The 21,434-nt window shown below is 34.8% G+C and overlaps 1 protein-coding gene across 1 annotated transcript in view; it reads left to right on the top strand.

Moving 5' to 3' along the window:
- The window catches only part of LOC120542660, a 43,498-nt gene that overhangs the window by 1,523 nt on the left and 20,541 nt on the right, over positions 1–21,434 (top strand). The window contains exons 3-15 of the mRNA XM_039775259.1: positions 4,867–4,985; positions 6,193–6,348; positions 6,776–6,987; positions 7,541–7,626; positions 8,216–8,346; positions 9,297–9,440; positions 10,928–11,109; positions 11,757–11,839; positions 12,367–12,497; positions 14,621–14,745; positions 16,582–16,705; positions 20,200–20,412; positions 20,836–21,006. Of these exons, the coding sequence (XP_039631193.1) occupies positions 4,867–4,985; positions 6,193–6,348; positions 6,776–6,987; positions 7,541–7,626; positions 8,216–8,346; positions 9,297–9,440; positions 10,928–11,109; positions 11,757–11,839; positions 12,367–12,497; positions 14,621–14,745; positions 16,582–16,705; positions 20,200–20,412; positions 20,836–21,006 (1,877 nt within the window). The remainder of the gene's footprint in view (positions 1–4,866; positions 4,986–6,192; positions 6,349–6,775; positions 6,988–7,540; positions 7,627–8,215; positions 8,347–9,296; positions 9,441–10,927; positions 11,110–11,756; positions 11,840–12,366; positions 12,498–14,620; positions 14,746–16,581; positions 16,706–20,199; positions 20,413–20,835; positions 21,007–21,434) is intronic.

Genomic DNA, 21,434 nt, shown 5'->3' on the forward strand with positions numbered 1-21,434 from the left:
GCCTCGCAGTTAGGAGACCTGGGTTTGCTTGCCGGGTCCTCCCTGCATGGAGTTTGCATGTTCTCCCAGTGTCTGCATGGGTTTGCTCCGGTTTCCTCCCACAGTCCAAAGACATGCAGGTGCATTGTCGATTCTAAATTGTCCCTAGTGTGTGCCCTGTGGTGGGCTGGCACCCTGCCCGGGCTTTGTTTCCTGCCCTGTGCCCTGTGTTGGCTGGGATTGGCTCCAACAGACCCCCGTGACCCTGTAGTTAGGATATTGCGGGTTGGATAATGGTTGGATGACCATAATATAATTCATTTCATAGGGCTTTGGCAGAGGTTTTGACATGCAAAAACTAAAAATGTTAAGTTTGTCTTTATTTTGGCGAATTTCAAGCAGATGTTGCAAAGTCTAAAATTGTTAAACTGGGATAATAATGTAAATATGGGGACAGTCAAGAACTGTAGACAGATGAATAGTAGACCAGGTATAAAAATATTTTACATCTTGCCGGACAAGTTCAAAAATGTATAAGCAATAAAAAATAACTCTGTATTGGGCAAAAGAAAAAAAAAAGCAGTATAACTCTAAAACAGAAAGTCATCCACCACGAGCCGCCCGCATATATTCATACATTCAGTGAACAGCAGCTGGTGAAGGAGGGCCGGTGTGCACACAACATTTGCGGTGACAGAGCGAGCTGACTATGGGCACGTAAAGCATGTGAAAAAGAAAGCGGTTTACTGTGCCACTTTTGTTTGTGCTTGTTATATGTCAAGATGCAATTCCGAAATCGGAATGTGCTGGTCACCAAAACCTTTGCTGCAATGACAGATAAATCTAAAATGAATAATGTTTCAGTTTACTTCTCAGGTGCATGCTTTTTGTTGACAGTAATTCACCTGCCACTTCGCACAGGAGAAATATTTTTTTACTTTCTCGTATATAGAAAGTATAGTAATCAAGAAAAAGTTCGACCTTTAGCTTTTGATAAATCTTGACGTTTAAGTCCTCCCTGAGTCCAAAAATACCACATTTTTGAATTATGTCTGTGTGTGTCTGTGTGTGTATAAACACGATAACTCCAAAATGCAATGAGATAGATGGATGATATTTGGCATGTGGTTGTTACACCAAAATTGTAGATCTGTATAAACTTTTGTGCCAAATCCATCCACCGGAAGAGACACTTTACCTGAATACTCATTTTTTATTCATGCAGCTGAGAGTCCGATTTATTCAACTTTACTGATACAATAATTATTCAACAAATTATTAATTAGATTTTTTGTTGATGGTTCTTTAACGTACGAGGGACATTGAAAAAGTTTACGTACTTTTTTTAACTCTATTTATTAAGAATTTCAAAAACAAATTACATCACTGTTGTACATAGTCACCTTTGTTTGCGATGCAATTTTCCCATAGTTATACCAACTTTTTAATGCCTAATTACTACTCCTCCTGTCATCACTATTTCCAACAAAAATATAACAGTGCAAGAACTTTTTGAACGTCCCTCATACAATAATATAAAAATCATTGTCTTGTGGTTTACTCCACAAATATCCAACCCATATATCTATGTATGCGAGAAAGTCTATAGGGGAGACCACTCCTGAGTTTTGAAAGCAAAATGACACTGATCCAAGAGACTGACTAGGTCATCACACAAGATCAGTATATTGTTACTGACGAATCACTTTTGCTTTAAAAATGTTGTTTTACAACTAAGTAATGCGAACTGTAAAATTCCTGAGTTGGCAAAACTAAATATACTAATGTGTTTTGTATTTATTGTAAATTGATTCATTTGTCTCTTTTAGTTCATATTCACAGCTCAGATATTGTGAAAATAATCCAGTAGCAGAATAATATTTTAAAATATTTGTCCCCCTTTTTTCAATGCTTCTCTCTTTTTTAAAATTGATAGTTGAAATATCATATTCTTTTATCAGCCATATCATACATATTGCATATCATGGATTTTTCCTGCCTTGCATCCCAACCATGCCATAGTTACTAAACTAAAACTGAAACTAATAGACATAAAAATAAAATAGAAATATCTTTGTGAAATAAAAACTGAATTAAAACTAAAAATACAGAAATGAAGGAAAACTACAACTAAACTGAATTTCCAAGTAAGGTCAGAAAAAAATACAGAAATAAAAACTAATATAAAAAGGCAAAACTATAATAACCTTGCTGCAGGGTATGAGCTTTGAGGAAAGATTCAAGCAGTTACACCTTTTCCGTTTAAGCAAACTGAAATTAAGAGGTTAAAGTTCTGAAGGGAATTAATACAGTGAACCCAGGCTGTTATTTTAAAATCAGTTCTTCAACAGAAACATGGCAACAGGATTAAATTTCACACAGTTTTTTTTTCTTTTCAAACAGAATATCTTAAGAGAAATTTCAGGCGAAGAGTACAACTTTAGGGACCTTCAAAACAGCTTTATGTTACTTTGGAGAAATTAGCTGGATTGGATTGGCAAGGTTTAGGAGACTGAATGGCCTACTCTCATCGAATTTTTTCTAATATCCTAATATATATTTTTATTAATTTAGAAACTTAATAGTATATTTAAAAGAATTACTGAGGTGAGTTAACAGTTAAAAAAAATCAAGAAGAAAGCCAGCTATATAAATCATATAAATCAAGTAGTAACTAGAGGGTTTACTTGCACATAAAGTCAAAGGGAAATTACATATAAGTAGTAGCAAATGCAAAAGGTAACCCTAATTAGTCCTTTAAACATTTTCACTGTGACAAAACTCTCAAGGAAGATGGCGTGTTGAGATGGACAGCTGGGATGCCTTCCTAAGGGAAGAACTGGGGGAATGAGCTTGGATGGGGCAATTCTCACCCTGGGATGACAGAGGGCAGCCCCTTTGGCTTGCTATGGTACCACGGGGTTGGAGCATGGAAGCTCAACACTGCCAGGGAACGTGGCCACCACCAGGTAGTAGGACTGCCACCACACCCGGAAGTGTTGCCAGGAGGAGATTGTGAAACACCTGGAACACTTCGGGGTGCTTTATAACAGGGGCTGCCTCATTCCATTCGGGGAGCCAGAGTTGGGAGGATATGGACAAAACTTGCTGTGGGAGGATTGGAGGCAGAAGAGACAAGAAGAAAGGGACTTTGTATTTGATGCTTGTTGGCACTGTGCTGCAGTGGAGGGAAACAAGGGAAAAACGTTTCCCACTTTTGATAAACATGTGCTGTGTGCTGGACTTATGTATGGGGAGCTGTATTTTTCTTAAAATTAAAATCTTCAACTGTGGAAGGTAGAAACCTACCAAGTCTACTTAAAAGCTAAAGTTTTTAGAGATAACAGATGTAAAATTAAAATACATTAATTCAAATAAATACCTGGGCCCAAATAACTTTATCCCAAAGCTGGAAGCTAATGATTACAGACGTAAATGCTTAACATTTAACCCCCAAAAATCATTACATACTGGGTAAATTCCTAAAACTGGAAGCTAACAACCACTGTCCCATTATATGAAAATGGGGGTCAGGCTAATCATATTAACTATCAATTAGTTTAACATGTATTACAGGAAAATGATTTTAAGCAACTGCAAAAGACATGGCTGAGCAACACTTTAATGTAGGCGTATTAGTCAACATAAGTATTATAGTCAGTTTAGAAGGGAGAGACCATATTTCAGTAATATCCTAGCCTAGAATTTTTATTAAGAAGCAACATACAATTTTTTTTTTCTTAAAAGTGTTTCATAAGATATTGCAAGGAACACTAATGAATGAACAACAACAATGTAGAATTCAAGGTGCTATGTACCTTAGAGTGCAAATCTGGCTGAAGCACAGAAAAGATTAGGCTATGGTGAAAGAAACCTTTTCAGAATTAGGTGATGTTAAAATGCAAATCTTTCTGGGATTACAGCTTGGACTATTAATCTTTTTACTTTATATAAAATATCTAGATAAAAATACAATTACATTGCAATTCTGCAGATAACATTAAACTAGGTGAACTTACCTTGTCCACAAAAGTATTGTTATTGAAGGCCTTAGTTGGACTATAGCATCATACGAATGTGAAGGATAAACTCTGGCAAGCTTATGGAGCTAAAGATAGTGTTCTTTACTATGCAGTGTTACAGCTGTGTATTAAAAATAAAATCAACAGCAAAGATGTCTAATGAACATGCTGTTACAAATGCTCAGTCATCATGAAACATTTAATTAAGCAATTTGCCAAGGAAAATTGAGTACTTTGGCCATAAGATGAGAAAAAATTTACCTAGTCATGTAGTAGACAGCAGTATTTTGTAAAGCTGTGTAATTGTTTGACAATATTTTGACAAAGGGGAATGGCAAGCAATTTTGATGTTACAGTTTCCATCAAAAATTTTGTATTTTGTTTATTTTATGTTTAAGAGGGTGAAATATGGACTTCTCATGATAATACTCAATTTTTGGATTAGCTGTATTAGTGCAGCCCCTCTCTCTCTCTGTCTGTCTCTGTCTCTCTCTTATGACAAATATAGTAAAATTGACTGCGTAAATTTAGATTGCTTTCAAATTAAATGGCAAACTGTTTAGAATAATAAGATATCTAGCAATATTTATATATTTGAGTGATTACAAAAAAGTGCAGCTTCATTTTGCATACTGGCAACCACCTTTAAACCTGTCCTATTTTTAAGATGAGAGGAATAGCATCAGAAGTTTGAAAAATACTGAATGTTAAATAAATAACACACAGTTAGTGGTTGTATTAATATTTAGCCAGGTCACTGTTAATATTTATACCATTTTATGATTATATTGGGATAAACAAATGTCATTTAGAAATTTCTGAATAATGTAGATCATCTTTAGTTTGTTTATTTTACTCCCCACAGGGACCTCTTGTGTGAGTCAGTCATTGAACAACAGAGATTGGCTTATCAGAAATTTTGGTAATTTCAGCGTCTTCGCTTCATACATGGATTTTACTGCCCTGAATAGTAATTTCACAGCGGTAAGTTTCAAAGAAAGCTAGTAACAAAATTCAATCCTATTGTGAGACATTAACAATAACCTCCATATTTGTATTTTTTATTTTTATTTAAATGACTTGCTTACATCAAAATACAGTGAACAAAGGTATTTAAATTATGTCAACAGGAACAATGCAAATAAAATTAATGTATATAAATAATATATAAATAAGTATTTTATAAATAAAAAATCAGTTAATTTTATTTTTTCCTACACATTTCATCACAAGTGTTTCTGAAATATTAAGGGGCTCAGAATCTTGCAAATACAGGTAAGTATTGTTGGAAGAGCAGGTGACTGAGAGTATAGGCATATCTGCATATACTGTAGGTGTGGTCAAAGGAGACGAAGAAACCCTCCCTTACATATTGACTTCAGCAGTAGGGCAGTAAATATTGTTACTCCTGTGTACTAATACTCTCCTTAAACCAGAAATGGGCCAAAAATAATGAAAGGCTATACAGTAGAAATAAGAGGACCCTGTCCCAGCAACATGTTTTTTAGTGTTAAGATGTACAGAAATTTGAATTTTAGGCAATATTTTTTCTTGAAAAGGATTTTTTTTCTATAGGCTTATTAACATTTTAGAAATTGTCCAGTCAAATTGACTGACATTTTTAACATCAACTGTTTGCTTGAACACAGTGGGTTCCTAACTTTTTTGAAATTAAAAAGTTAGTTATATACTACAAAGATATCTACTCAAAATCTTTTTTTTTTTTTTTAAATAAAATAAATATCATCCAAACAAAGGAAAATTTCACTTTATAACATTTTATGTACAAAAGCAGTGGTTAGCTACCATACCCCAGCTCTCCAGGCAAAAAGAAGTATGATGTTATGAAACAGTAGGTCGGGAATATCTGGTACTGCAAAATGTCTGCCGATTCTTTTTTTAACCTCATAGCACCAAAAAAGATTTCTTTATGAATGATATTCTTCATACTGTTTCATACAAAACACTAGTCAGGATTTAAAAAGTGTAATTAATTGGCCACTGCCGATACTGCTTCTTGAAACTGACCATGGCTTTCAATTGTGGATGGGTTTAGTTAAATAAATTTGTATTTTCTCCTGTGAATGAAATGTCCTATACTAATATACTATATTTTTCACCTAATACTGTTAAACACAATTATGTCTATCATATATTAGATCATATTAAGTGATTTTATTTTTCTCTTCAGTTTGATGTTCTAGACCTTATGACTGTGACACAGCTTGCTCAGTTTTCCGCAATTCCCGGAGATCTGAAGAGCTCTGAAGATGTCAACAATGTAATGTCAATCGTACGCGTCTCCAGATTTGGCAAATTCTTTGATGTCTTCTCTCCCGCTGTTCAGGTATAGTGTGTGAAGCAGTACTTAAATAGTTTAGTGGAGTAGCATTCTTAAGATAAAACAAAAACAGAAAGTTTGAAAATGTGAAATGACTTGTGAGAACTCTGTTTAAGGGCTTTTGAGCTGTAACTTAGAAAGATATTCTACAACAAGTATATATTACATTAATGTCTTCTAAATTAATCTTTTGATCAATTGGATCTCTCTAAACATTTGCCATGGGGCTATTAGAAATGGTGCAAAATAATAGTAATCATTTTAAATTGGATTTAAATGGTGAAAACATTTTAATTGTAATAACGTTTAAGAAATTTAAATCTGCACTCTATGTGCAGTAAAAATTCCATTTCAGCCACATTTTTGTACTTCTTGAAAAAAAAATGACCAGTTACATGTTAGATTATAAATATTTCACTTGTTTGTTTGACAGGCCAACAGTGATTTCTCAATGGTTATAAAGACAGACTTGCTACAGGTGGTTCTCACTAAAGTCTTCAATGCTCCCGCACGTCTAAATATTACAAAGTTTCTGTTGTGGATCAATCAAAGGCTTTCACCATTGCTACCTGCTCTAACACAAAGCCAAGTGTCTCTTCTCTTTAATCCAGCCTTCAACCTGTCTTGTCAGGCAACCCAAGAACTGTGAGAACATATTTTACTTATTGCATTTAAAGATGTATTTGTAAAAAAAAAAAGTAAAAAAGACTGAAATCTTTTATTATCCCCCCATTTTCTGGAACCACTTATTTTGTGCTAGGTCACAAGAAGTAAAAACATTTTAGCAACACTGGGCAGAAGCTAACCCTGGACAGTATTTTAGTCTAATGCATTGAACTTATGCTTTTAAACAGTTATGAAACAAGAACAAATTTCAGAAACTAAAAGATGGTGGAAGATAATATATTGATTAGTTTTTCTTAATGGTGTACGATGTCTGAAAATTGTACAGATATTGTATACTGTAATAATACTTGTATTACATTACATACATTCATTATTGTAAGACATTCAAGAGAAAAAGAAAACATTGCAATTCCATACTATTAAACCAACTCCAGTTTAATATCTGATGCAGTCAAGTGGACATTATGAATTTTGTATGAAGCAAAAAATATTCACCCTTTTCATTCCAGATAACAGTGTTTTAAATACATAGAAGTGTATTTATAAATTATCCTGTCCTTTTCATTTTCAGCCAAAATGTGTTGGGCTCCATCAAATATATGCTTAATGTTACAGTCCAAAGCGAAATCTACAAGAACATCTTGATTTCACTAACTGGTAGGTGCTGATGTTTGATGCTTACAGATATGATATATTGCACATAGAAAGGTTTCTGAACATTGCATGCGGTAGTTAAAGGCTTGTAACAATAAATGTTCCATTGTATAGCAGGTTTTTGTTACTATTAAATACATGTTTAAAAATAGAACATAATACATTTATTATAATAGAAGCACTTTCTTTTTTGACTTACTTTTGCTGAAATAAACATTTTTGGAGGAAAACAATCAATATATACCACACAGGAAGACAGGAGCGACGACTCATATTTTAAATACTTGAAATTATGATTTTAAAAGACATGCATTAAATTGCATTTTACTACCAGCCAGGAAAATTATATCGCATAAACAAAAAATATTTGAGTTATTCACAGTGTTTTTTCTTTAATAATGATTTACAGCATTTTCTATGTATATCATTTATAGTTTTATTAAATATACTGTATACTACAGCTTTCTATATAAACTGGTAAAATAAAAATGATTTATTACTGTCATAATATACTTAACAGTAAGCACTGAAATAATTGTATTGAGTGGTGATTTACTATCTTTCTTACTTTTTTTCCATTTTTTTCCCACAGTTCCACAACCTTTGTGTCGCTACAAAGGTGGCAACTTTCTTGTGTATCTAAATAACACTTTGGGCAATTTCAGTACCTTCCTGACTTTGTCAGGTTTCTTTTCAATTGTTCCACCATCACAGTTGCCCCAGGTAATCACAAAGTCTTTCATTCCCCTAAAATTAAATTTCCTTTTTTGCCCCATTGTATGTGAATTTAATTAAACAAAAAACTAGACGAGATGCTGCACCCCAACTCCCATGCTGAATGGACTCAAACCTTTGTTTAAAAACATATTTTCCTTTTTTGTAATAAAATTTTATTAACAAGAAAAAAATCTAAAGTGACAAAGCAGTACCAATTCTGGCAAAGAACAGAAAACAATATAAAAAGCAATGATTACTGTAACAAAAAACACTCTGCTATTGACCATTATATGTATAATAAATGAAAAAATATCATTTATAATCTACAGTACACCATAAAATCATTTGATTATGTTTTTAAATAGTTAATAGTTTAACAATAAATATATTGTTAACATGTTTGTACGGGAATCTTATGGTACTGCTAGGCTAGTTTACAAGCTGCATGCTAGCTTCTTGACTACAAGAACACTGACTGTTACATGGAGCAAGCACTATTGTATACGTCTAGAAAGTGCAGATACTAAGAGTCTAATCTGTCTAGTTACTCTGTCAGATTTACATTGAATTGTATTGCATAATATAAATTGTGCATGTTTCAAAATCAATGGAAATAATATTTCCTGATCAATATATGATTTATGACTTTTGATAATATATGATTTAGTTAGGAAATCTTGTATATTGTACTGTACTATGCTTTAACATCCAATTTAGAGTCCTAAAGTGACACTTCCCTCATTGTGTAACATATCTTGTAATAATACTACTTTTTGTAATTTTTACTAGTACTTAAAATTTGCTTTCAACTGCCCTGTCTGGGGTTTGTTCCTGCCTTGCGCCTAGTGTTGGCTGGGATAGGCTCCAGCAGACCCCCCATGACCCTGTGTTAGGATATAGTGGCTGGCTGGCTGACTGACTGACTATTAAACTGATTTTTTGAATGTCTTTAACAGCTGATGAACACGATATCACCTGCTCAACTAAGTATATTTCTCAGTGTCCCAGGAGTAATTGATGACACAAGCCTGTTCCTCAAGATTTTGAACTACACAAATCTAGCAAGATTTATTGATCGGTTTAACAATGCAACATCGCAGGTGAGACCATCACAATTATTACTTTTCACCAAGAATTAACTTTTCAAATAAATGTAACATCCAAAGATTAGATCACCAAGTACTGCTCATATATCACATTAAAGAGCAAAAGGAAGCGAGACCTGTTTTGAGCTTTAATCATGACAAACAATGATTGTATAAATATTTACAATAAAAATATCAAAATGCCAAAAATACAGTACCAAGGAGAAGACATTCTGAAAAAAGCACAATCGTTACCTATCAATTTATATTTATTTCTTCTCTGAAATCAAAAAGATGGTTGTTCCATGTATCAATTTTTGGAATATTTAAGAGTAGGCGCCAGGAATAGGCAACTATATGTAAATAGTACCCTCTAGTGGATATCTCTTACAATGACTACTTTCATTTATTTTGTGCTGAAATACAACTAGTCTTTTGCTGCCTACCTTTAGAACAGTCCTCCTAAACTTGAACACAGAATGACACTGTATATTCTGTTTCTTTTTTAAACTAATTCCTTAACTAGGTGGCTGAACTTCCAGTTTGAATTGAACACAAAGTTATTTTGTTGCTTTTACATGTAATATGCCAGAACAGAAATTGCACATTTATTTTACATTTCTTTCCAGAGTTAACAAAGATTACCAAAGATTTGTGTTTTGTTCTCAATAACAAATGTTGTAAGAGGCAAATTCCACTTTTCTTTCACATTGTCAATTGTTATATTAGCCACTTGGTGATGAGTGCACAAATATAAATGTCCCTCTTTAAGACAAATTATTATTTGCACTGGCATTTATCATTTGTTAAATCTCATTTATAATGTAAAGTATTTAAACTTATTTAATAAAAAAAAAAAACTTGGCAAAAACAGGCATACAGGAAATACTCTTTATTCTTATGGTTTTTCTTTTAAGAATTCATTTTCTTGTTTACAGGTTGTTCAAGAAATTGCTTTTTAAATGTTTGGGAAACACAGGTTTTTGTTTTTTTAAACGGAGCTCCCAAAATGCAAAGATGGTGAACCCTCACTCTGCCAGGCTTCTCCTCTAATCTAATTCATAGTCCTTTTGTACTGTGTATTAAATAAATCTTTTAGTTTAATTATTGATACTTTTTCCTAGGGTCACAGCCGAGAATCAAAAGTCCTTATATATTATAGAATATTTATTATCTTCAGTTACAATGCAACATGGTATCAAACTTTTACTTTTTTATTATTACTTTTATCTTAATTTAAACTGAGAATTTCAAACTATTAAACAGTGCCTATACAAGTCCACTGCAATGAGACCACTAAACAGTTTGACTGATGGTTTCTAAATACCAGATTCTGTTCAGTTTTATCTGGATATATGCTGTTACTCTTCCAGCTTGCCCACATACACTAGAGAAATCAATCCAAAACCAAACTGAATTTTTCTACTTAAATATATTGATACAGACTCTGTGCCATTATATTTTATACCAATTCTAATTTCTTTTTTTTTTTTCTTAAACAGGCCAGCTTACCGAACAATATCAAAACTGCTATTCTGACTGCTGCCTGGCCTACTGCCATTCTCACAAACAATGACAGTGAACTGAATTTCTGGTTTGGGAGATTAAAGCCCTATATTGGATTCCTTAATTTGAATTTCTTAAATGCCACACTGAATGCCACATGCCCTGCATTTAGTAAAATGTAAGAAGGAAACAGAAAAAAGAGAAGCAACAAAAAGCTGTTTGTAATTTTTAGGAAACAATAACTAAATTTATAAGCTATTATTTATAATAAAATTTTCTTTGGCCTCCAGGGCTGTCTAGCTGATTATTCTTTCATAGATAACAAGGTCAATCTGGACTTTTGTCACTAAAATTGTCTTTTAAAATTTTTGTTGAATATTGATTTAAGTAACAGGAGCTGCAATATAACCTACTAGAAACTCCTCCTGGCCAGTGCATGTAATTTCTATTCAATGCAGGTTTCAGAACTGAACTTCATGTCTGTAGTAGCTCCCATAGGTTTTCTTACTTTAAATAAATGTCTAATCCCAAAGAAATATGTTGCTAGGACTCTCCACTCCCCTGCTTGCTGATGGAGATATTGTTTCTTGAATGGCCTTCATTCTTTATCTAGGGCAATTGCTTTAGTATTCTAGTGAGGTACCATTAAGTCAGCCTTTAGACCATGGTAACCAAAACATCACTAAATTACTCTGTAACCAGAGCAACTTGAATTTCAAATCCTATTTAAGATAAAATAAACATTTTGAAGTATTAACCAACATGATGACTATAAAACATCTAATTCTAGGTAAATGAATATTAACTTTACTATGTCTCTTGCAGAATTTCACTTCTTGGGTCCAGTACGCTTACCTATCTTCAGCCAAGTGATGTGTATAATATGATTAAAAAGTATCTTACTCTAGGTAAAACATTTTATATTTACTTAACATATTTAATATATTTCAGAAGAGTAGTATACAGTAGTGTGTTAGACTACTGCACATTGAAATTATGTGGTTAGATACAATTCCTACTATATTCTAAATACATTAGTCTCATTCAAACAAGTAGAAAAAAGAAAATTAAATATGGGTTCATGTATGGAAGGGATTCAAGAGACTTTTAAAATAAATATTCACACAACTTTGCATGACTTAAAGTGTGAGTACGAAAGGAAAATGTTGCTGTTTTGAGGTAGTTTAATGTATAATCTTAGTGCCTGTTTTATCAAAGTCTGCATCTACTTGGTAATGTATTTGGATACAGGTTAAATGGTAAAATGAACAGACATGCAATATTTATAGAATGATGAAAAATTAATGCAACAACTGTTAGAGAAATTACATATAACAGTATCCTAGTTGGTCATATGGCGGCTTAATAATTGAACATTTTTTTAATTGTTGTAGTTTAATCATTTTCAACTGCTTTTCTTATTTTTCACCCAAAGGAACACTGCCCAAGTGCTATGATTACACCAATCCACTACTGAACTCTACAGCTTGGTTTGCTAATTATCTTGGGAACTTTGTTATCTACACAAGCAAGAATGATCTTGAATTATTTGCTTCTAATGAAACGGTGCGTATTGCAAATTCATTTTAAAAGTATTTTATTACTTAAAAGTTTGGTTTTTAAAAGATAACTAGAATTGTCAGCTGTTTTTGTATTGATTATCCTGAAGATATTAACCTGCCATTATTTGGTATCTTTTGGCTGTAAAATGTTCAGTCTGTGTCACCTGGTATTCATTTCACATTCCCATGCCAAAAACTATTAAATACATTTTTGAAGCTGCTTTTTTTCTTTGAAATAATTTCTTTTAGATATTTATGACATCAGTAATATTTGGCAAACCTGAAAAACACAGAGCAAAGTGGACACTCTGGCAATTTGATTGACCTCTTTGTTATAAGCAAATTTCTCAGTCAAGAATAGTTTACACTTTTCAAACAATGGATATGATCCTCTTTAATAATAATGCTGAATAAATGATTAGGTAGCAATGAAAAATATAAGCATCATTAACTGTTATCTATAATTCTATGATGCATTGTATTACAGTTTGTAGGATAAAAAACCCATACAGTACCCACTTTATGCCTGCAGATACTGCAGAAAGTATTGATAATGAAAATTTGAGAGATGTATAAGAAAATATATGCTCAACCAAAATTGAAGGAACACTTTTTAATCAGAGTCAAGTCAATGAAACTTTTGGGCTATTGATCTGGTCAGTCAAGTAGCAGAGAGGGTTGTGAATCAGTTTCAGCTGCTTTGGTGTTAATGACATTAACAACAGGTACACTAGAGGGGCAACAATGAGATGACCTCAAAACAGGAATGAATGGTCTGATAGGTGGAGGCCACTGACATTTTTCGTTCCTCATCTGTTTTTTCACTAGTTTTGCATTTGGCTACGGTCAGTGTCACTACTGGTAGCATGAAGTGATACCTGAACCCTACATTGGTTGCACAGGTAATCCAACTTCTCCAGGATGGCACATCATTATGTGCCATTGCCAGAAGGTTTGCTGTGTCTCCCAGCACAGTCTGAAGGGCATGGAGGAGATTCCAGGAGGCAGGCAGTTACTCTAGCAGAGCTGGATAGGGCCGTAGAAGGTCCTTAACCCATCAGCAGGACCGGTACATGCTCCTTTGGGCAAGGAGGAACAGGATAAGCACTGCCAGAGCCCTACAAAATGAACTCCAGCAGGCCACTGGTGTGAATGTCTCTGACCAAACAATCAGAAACAGACTTCATGAGAGTGGCCTGAGGGCCCAACATCCTCTAGTGGGCCCTGTGCTCACTGCCCGGCACTCTGAAGCTTGATTGGCATTTGCCATAGAACACCAGAATTGGCAGATCCACCACTGGCGCCCGGTGCTTTTCAGAGATGAGAGAAGGTTCATCCTGAGCACATGTGACAGACATGAAAGGGTCTGGAGAAGCCATGGAGAACGTTATGCTGCCTGTAACATCATTTAGCATGACCGGTGTGGGGAAGCATATCCATGGAGGGACACACAGACATCTACAGGCTAGACAGCAGCACCTTGATTGCCATTAGGTATCGGGATGAAATCCTTGGACCCATTGTCAGACCCAATGCTGGTGCAGTGGGTCCTGGATTCCTCCTGGTGCACAACAATGCCTGGCCTCATGTAGTCCAGATTTGGGAGGAGATCCCCAGGACACCATCCATCGCCTCATTAGGACCATGTCCCAACATTGTCAGACATCCATACAAGCACATGGGGGCCATACAAACTACTGGGTATGATTTTGAGTTGCTGCAATGAAATTTTGGAAAAATGGACTAGCCTGCCACATCATTTTTTCACTTTTATTTTCAGGGTGTCTTTGAATTCAGCCCTCTAGGTTGATAATTTTCATTTCCATCAAACGATGTGGCATCCTTTCGTTCATAACACATTACCCAGTCCATATCAGTGTAGATATCCAGCATGATTTTTTTCCCCATTGAAATCTGATGTGTTTTTCAAAATTTTCCTTAAATTTTTTTGAGCAGCGTATATAATATGTGTGTGTGTTTGTGTGTATATATATATATATATATATATATATATATATATATATATATATATATATATATATATATATATATATATATATATATATATATATCAATTTCTTCGCTTTCTACCTTCTTTTTAATGATCTCATATTGTTCCACTTTTAGCTTACGAACTTCACAACAAATAAACTAAATCTGAACCTCTTCAATAATACATCCATATCTAAAGATGTACTGGAATTTTACACTTCTCTACTTTTTGCAGAAAGACCAAATTTTAACTTAACAAAGTAAGTAATTATATATTCCAAATCTTTATGGTTTAAATTTAGTGTTTAGTATTCACTTTGAATATGTAAATGACTCTGTATGTGGTGTTGCTCCCATGTGACACTGAGTGGCAGCTTTCGTACAGTGCTCTTATTTCAGCTCTTTAAAAAAGAAAAAAGAAAGGAACCATCTTTAGTGCTCACTCACAATGTAGCTTAAATGTTCTGATGGACATGTGATGCAATCAGGGATTTCCATTCTGGTCCACTTATATTACTTTAGCTATATTTAGGATACCACAGGATCACACTTCTATTTTATGTTGTGTCTTTAACACTGATTTGCAAAGCCATTTCAAATTTGGTAAAAGATAAAAACAAAATCAGTTTTATACGGTATTTTAAAGGTACAGAGGCCATCTATATTGAGAAATAGTCTTTTGCCTCATTCTTTACCTTTTTATATTACTCATACTGTACCCAAGATATGCAACTTTCCTGCTTTCACTATTTCTTTTTTTTTTTTTTTTTTATAAATTTCATGCATTCTCTTGTAACTTTGTCAAGCACTTTGTTAAAATGTTTTCCATGAAAGGGACTCAATGAAGTAGAACTGATTGCAAAACAAATTTAAAAAGTCAAATATTCATCAATAAATACTTGATATGTATGCTGGAGCCTAAGGTCCTTTTGCGTATTGCACTGCATCTACATCATTATAAGTATTCCACTGGTGAAAGTGGCAAAAGGTCTATGGAGTCAATAATAAAAACAAAAGGAAAATCCTGAACTATGAGAAATAAACCCTAAACAAGGCAAGAACATTTTGCGACAGAATTTCAGGGTGTTTCGTGTCTAAAATATTTTAATTTCCGTATTCTATATTATGCAATCAGCTAACCTTTAAATTCCCTTATATTAAATGCTGTAAATGGCACTATATAGCGCCTGACCCGACACAGATTGGACACTGGAGGCACGTGTAAAATAAAATGCTTTTTTATTCTTCTTCAGCTGGAGGGCACGTCTTCCCCGTAATCCCCCCAGCCACAACACAGTCCCAAGCACCAGTAACCACCAGTGCAGCACAATCACAAACACTCCTCCCTCACAACCTTGTCTTCCTCCACCCGACTCTGGCCGATGAGTGGTGGTCACTAGATCGTTTTATAGGTCACCTGGAAGTGCTCCAGGTGTTTGATCACCAAGATCTGGCGGAACTTCCAGGTGTGATGAAGCTGCTGCCCATACGGGCTCAGGAGTCCCAAACACAGCACCCCCTGGCGGTACCTGCGGGACCCAACAGGGCTGCCCCCAACTCCAATTCCCAGGGAGCCCTGTGGGAAACCGAGGCACCTCACCAGGCCAGGGGGGCGGCCATCTAGCGTCCAGGGGGAGGTATTGCACTGTCCAGGGCTGCTCCCCCTGAATACAGTGTGCAGGGGCGTCCCGACTGGGCATGGACGCCAGGCGCCTGTCACAATGCACATGGAAATATCAGCCTGCATCCAATTTACAGAAAGCATGCCATCATGTTCAGTGTCTCTCATATGTAATATTACCACAAGCAGGTTGATCAAAACAATGCAAAGACCATTAACTATACTATATTTTGGACAAACTCAGAAAAGCAAGATTTGATTGAAAAGGTGTTTTAAGCTGCTTATACCTACTTTAATATATTTGTGCTCCAAGTAAGTAATATGCACATCTATAAAATACAACAGTAAACTGCCTTAAAACGTTTAGAAAATACTGTAATGAAGTCCCATGCTGTTAAGATTGTTGCACTACAATATACACTGTGCTAGCTGCAGACAACCACAACATTATATTACAATGATGTCCTGTTTTTAGGCTCCCAGATGCTCTTCTTTGTTATGCTCCAATTAATAGTATCCTGTCATCAGTGAATTCAGGAAATATTGCACTTTCGTCAGCAAAGCTCATTGAAAACTGCAATACTTCACTGTTCACTAAGGTAAGAATCCAGAACTAATCTTTGTTTTACTGTATATTGGTAACTTTGACCCTTAATGTTGACTCGTATTAGAAATGCTTCTAGTTTCAAAAATCTACACTGAAACCAAGTTAACATGCTGTATTGTTAGAATTGATTTGGTGAGTCCTAAATATTTATTTGAATACTATAAAATGAGAAATTAAAATTTCTGTCATTCTCAATCATGTCAAAATGTTTGTGTTTTTCTTTATTACTTATTACTGTAGTTCTGTAAGGATAAACAGTACAATTCAAAATGTATAAAAACAGTCAAAATAACCCTTTGCATCTTGTTTTCATAACACTTTTTAAGGCAACATTTTTCACAAAGTAATATGAAAAACACAGAAACATTTGTTCATCCATTTATAGGTTTAATGAGCCCACTTATTCCAATATAGCAATGCCAGGTACAGCATAGTGCACAACCCTGGATAATGTTCAACTCCGTCAGAGGTCACATGTATTAACACTATTGCAGTGCAAAAAAATCTGAATGTCTTTGATTTGTATGATGAAAACAGAATAAATTGAAATAAACTGTGGACATATAGAGAACATGCCATCTTCACACGTGGACCAGAATTTGAGTCCAGGTCTCTGAATATTTGTACCAATATGGCACTGAAATAAGAATGAAATGTCAGTAGAAACCGTTAAAAATGGAATCAATGTATATCAGACAGTTAAAGTATATTATTCCTGTTTCACATTTAGTAGACTACAATTCACGTGAAAGAAAAATCACTTACACATATGTTCTTTGCTCATACTGTTCAATTAGTATATACAGAATATGTTTTTATTTGCTTTGCTGAATTAGTGGTGTAGTAAAACCTGGATTTCCTAAATGTTTTCAGATTGTTAATAAAAATACAATTCAATTTCTTTAAATGTATATACCTTTTAAGGTGTTCACTTCTTTTTCCATGCAACATGATCTCCTGTCTCCTATTTGGAACTATCGACTGCTCTCTGTTAGAAAGAAACTGCCTGGCATTAATGGTGTGTTCTTACTGACCCTAATTAACTAATGTTCAGGCATGTGTCTTCTTATCTGCTCCCTACTTCTTGCAGCATTACAACAAACAACCCCAAATCCAAAAAAGTTTAAACGCTGTGTAAAATGTAAATAACAATAGAATGCAATGATATGCAAATCTCATAAAGCCATATTTTATTCAGAATAGAACACAGAAAACATATCAAATATTAAAAGTGACACATTTTACTATGTCTCAAAAAAAGTTGGGACAGGGCCTTGTTTAACCCTGTGTAGCATCAGTTCTTAACAGCAGTCCATAAACATCTGGGAACTGAGGAGACCCCTTGTTATAACCTGTTGCGGCCTTTGATATACTTGTGCAACATTCTGGTGATGGATAAATGGATCAGGAATGTTTGATGCCATAAGAATGTCCCCATTAAATGTCACTGACAAGACTTTGCTAGAAAATCAGCACTTCCTTTCAGTAAAATTTTCATCTTAAAATGTGTTGTAGCTTTGTTTTCTCAAAAGCAACTGAATAGGAAATATAAAAAAAATCTACCATATAAATGCTGTCAGTATTAAACAGTGTAACACTGCGTTTTAGTGTAACACCACCATTACACATTGTAAATAGAACATCAAGCCACACTTAAAACATTTATCAAAACTGTTTGAGAAAATAAGCTGCAGTGATGATGAAAATGTAAATTCATGAACAAAAATACTTGTTTAGTGTATTGTTAGTGGTAAGAATGTTATATTTATTACCTGAGGCTCACATTATGCTTACCACTTTGTTTTACAGTAGAACAAAAAGACACAGTCTAAAACATTGTTCTCAGGAAAACACAATATACTGCATACAGATTTCAATAAAGATATTTTTGTGATTTTTGATTCCATGTCTCTCTGCCTAATATCTCATTTGACAAATAAAAAGCATCAATGCCTAAATATGACTAAAACTACTAATTTGACCAAAGTGGCAGAGAGTAATTTAGTTTTTCACTTTTCATTTGAAGCAATGGGAACTCTTAGGAAAACTTAGGAGAGGAATAGTACCACATAGCATCCATTCTGTGAATTGAAACCCTAGGAACAGAAGCTGAAAGGTGAAAGTGACCATGTACTGTATATTATTTGATAATACCAACCTTGGTGTCCTAACTTTACCCTGTCTTCCATTTTTTCCAGCTCTCCATAGAACTGTTTTCTCTTTTCCACTTTACACAGCACATAATCCACATCCCATTAATGACCTTCAATCTGGTATCCAATATAGTAGACATTACCATGTCCATTTGATTCCAGAGTCAAAATTCACATACAAAGTAGCAATTAAAGGTATTTAGTAAAAAGGGCATCTTTAACATACTTGCCAGATGCAATTTGGCCAACACTATGGAAGTATCTGATCTTGATCTGGTGGGCATCAGTGTGGATAGCTTTGTTTATTTAACAAAACTGGCCATCTGCTGCTTATGGAAACTCTTTGCTGTCTTTCTTGATATTTGCACTCAATCTACTGATTCAAAATTAATTCTTTGTATAAAATCTAACAATAATTCTTCAGAATATAATATTCACATTTGTATCTCACAGGAAATCATATATAGTACAGGGGCAAGGTCATCTGTCAAAATAGCATACATTTGCATACTGATATCTATTAATTTCCTCAACCCAGTTTTTTTCCTTTTACATGGTCAGTTGGGTGTTGGAAATTACTGTTTATTGCCAGCACTGGATGCAAGGTGAATGGAATACCAAGGCAAGATAAGAGTTTCACACACAATCACACAAAGTTCACTAGGAGTCAGAAATCAAACTGAAATCTCACATCTTTAGTAAGTGACAGGTACACAGAAAATACAAAGTGAATTTATATGGATAGGGTGGCACAGTGGGTAGCGCTGCTGCCTCGCAGTTAGGAGACCTGGGTTTGCTTCCCGGATCCTCCCTGCATGGAGTTTGCATATTCTCCCCGTTTCTGCGTGGATTTCCTCCGGGTACTTCAGTTTCCTCCCACAGCCCAAAGACATGCAGGTTGGGTGCATTGGCGATTCTACATTGTCCCTAGTGTATGTGTGTGTGTGTGTGTGTGCCCTGCTGTGGGCTAGAGCCCTGCCCGGGGTTTGTTTCCTGCCTTGCGCCCTGTGTTGGCTGGGACTGGCTCCAGCAGACCCCCGTGACCCTGTAGTTTGGATATAGCGGGTTGGATAATGGATGGATGGATTTATATGGATACCCATGTGCAGATTCCACAAAAATTATGACCAGGTCATGAATCAAACCCTGGTCCCTGAAGCAGTCACAGCAGTGCTTTACACTACACCACTGCGATACCTGATGGATCTTGACGTTCATTGCAAAGATCTATAAAATATTTAGTTCAACAATGGACAACAACTCACTCCAGGTAAATTATAAATGAGTAACTTCAAAAAATAATCCCCTCTTCTGATATATTTTTTTCCTTCAGTTTTTGTCATCTATGGCTGGAAACATTCCAAACGTCACTGCAGATGTTATCGCTTTGATGGGGACGCAGAGCTCTTACCTAACTGTCACTCAGATTTTACAAACAGACCCAAGTGTCATACTTCAGTCAGTCAGCATTTTGAATCAAGTGCCAAACTGGAGTCAAGAGCAAGCCAAGGAAATAATTCAGAAACTACTTTCAAGTGGCTACCAGGTATTACTTCCTTTCTAAAACATTTACTTATTTTTAATTGTAACTCCTGCAGTGCATTTGGTAAAAAGCAACAAATTTATAACAGTGAAATTTTTCAGTTTAAAATAAATGAATTTCAGTAAACTTGTGCGCCTTTTACAGATCTGTTTAAACAACCGTTACATTCAAATGTATTTTTCATCTGGTAGTTTTATTGATTATAGTGTGTTACTGTCTCACTGTGGTACTTTCATGACCCCATTGTAACCCTTATCTCATTGGATAAGCCTCATCACGTTAGATGTATAATGGCAAGCAAGCTTATCTTCAGGGTTTTGGGACACTTTTTCTCTTAGGTTACCTCTACCTAACTTATTCATGAAATATAAATATTATTAAATTGCAATTTCAAGTTTCTAAATTACTTAGCATTTGTATTCATAGGTAAATTCTGACAACCAACTGATAGCACTTGGAACTTTAACACAAGGACTGACCACATCTGCAATTAAGAATATTAATTCTGCAGCTGTCCTTGGTGCCATACAAAATGCAACTTTTGTAGAAAACTTGTTGCTTGCACCACAGGTCATTCAGCAGTTGTTTGTTAATAAGGTGAGTATAGCACACACTAACTATAACATGCTTCTTTAAAAGAACCAGTTAAATTCTGTTTTTTTTCTGTTTGTCTCTGTCGCACAAAAAATGATTTGTAGGGCACAATAAACGTACCACTAACCAATATAGAATATTTTTCATAATTACTAAACAGTTGGGGACTTTTAGATGTTATAACTCTGTGAGTCTCTGGACATTAACCTAGTGAAAGATTAAAGGGCAACATTAAAGTCTGTCGAAATGGGTGGTTGGAGTAACTGAACAATTAAAAAAGAGAGGCGAAAGGATGAAACAAATGTGTCATCTGAACCTAGTGATATGACAGATATGCCAAAAAATGTTCTGGAAAATACAGACTGCTGGGTGCAGGGATGGTTTTTACCGTTTGATATATCCTAAAGGGATACATGAATATATTTTCCATG

Source organism: Polypterus senegalus, chromosome 13 (genome assembly GCF_016835505.1).
Source record: "Polypterus senegalus isolate Bchr_013 chromosome 13, ASM1683550v1, whole genome shotgun sequence".
NCBI classification, from domain to species: Eukaryota; Metazoa; Chordata; class Cladistia; order Polypteriformes; family Polypteridae; genus Polypterus; species Polypterus senegalus.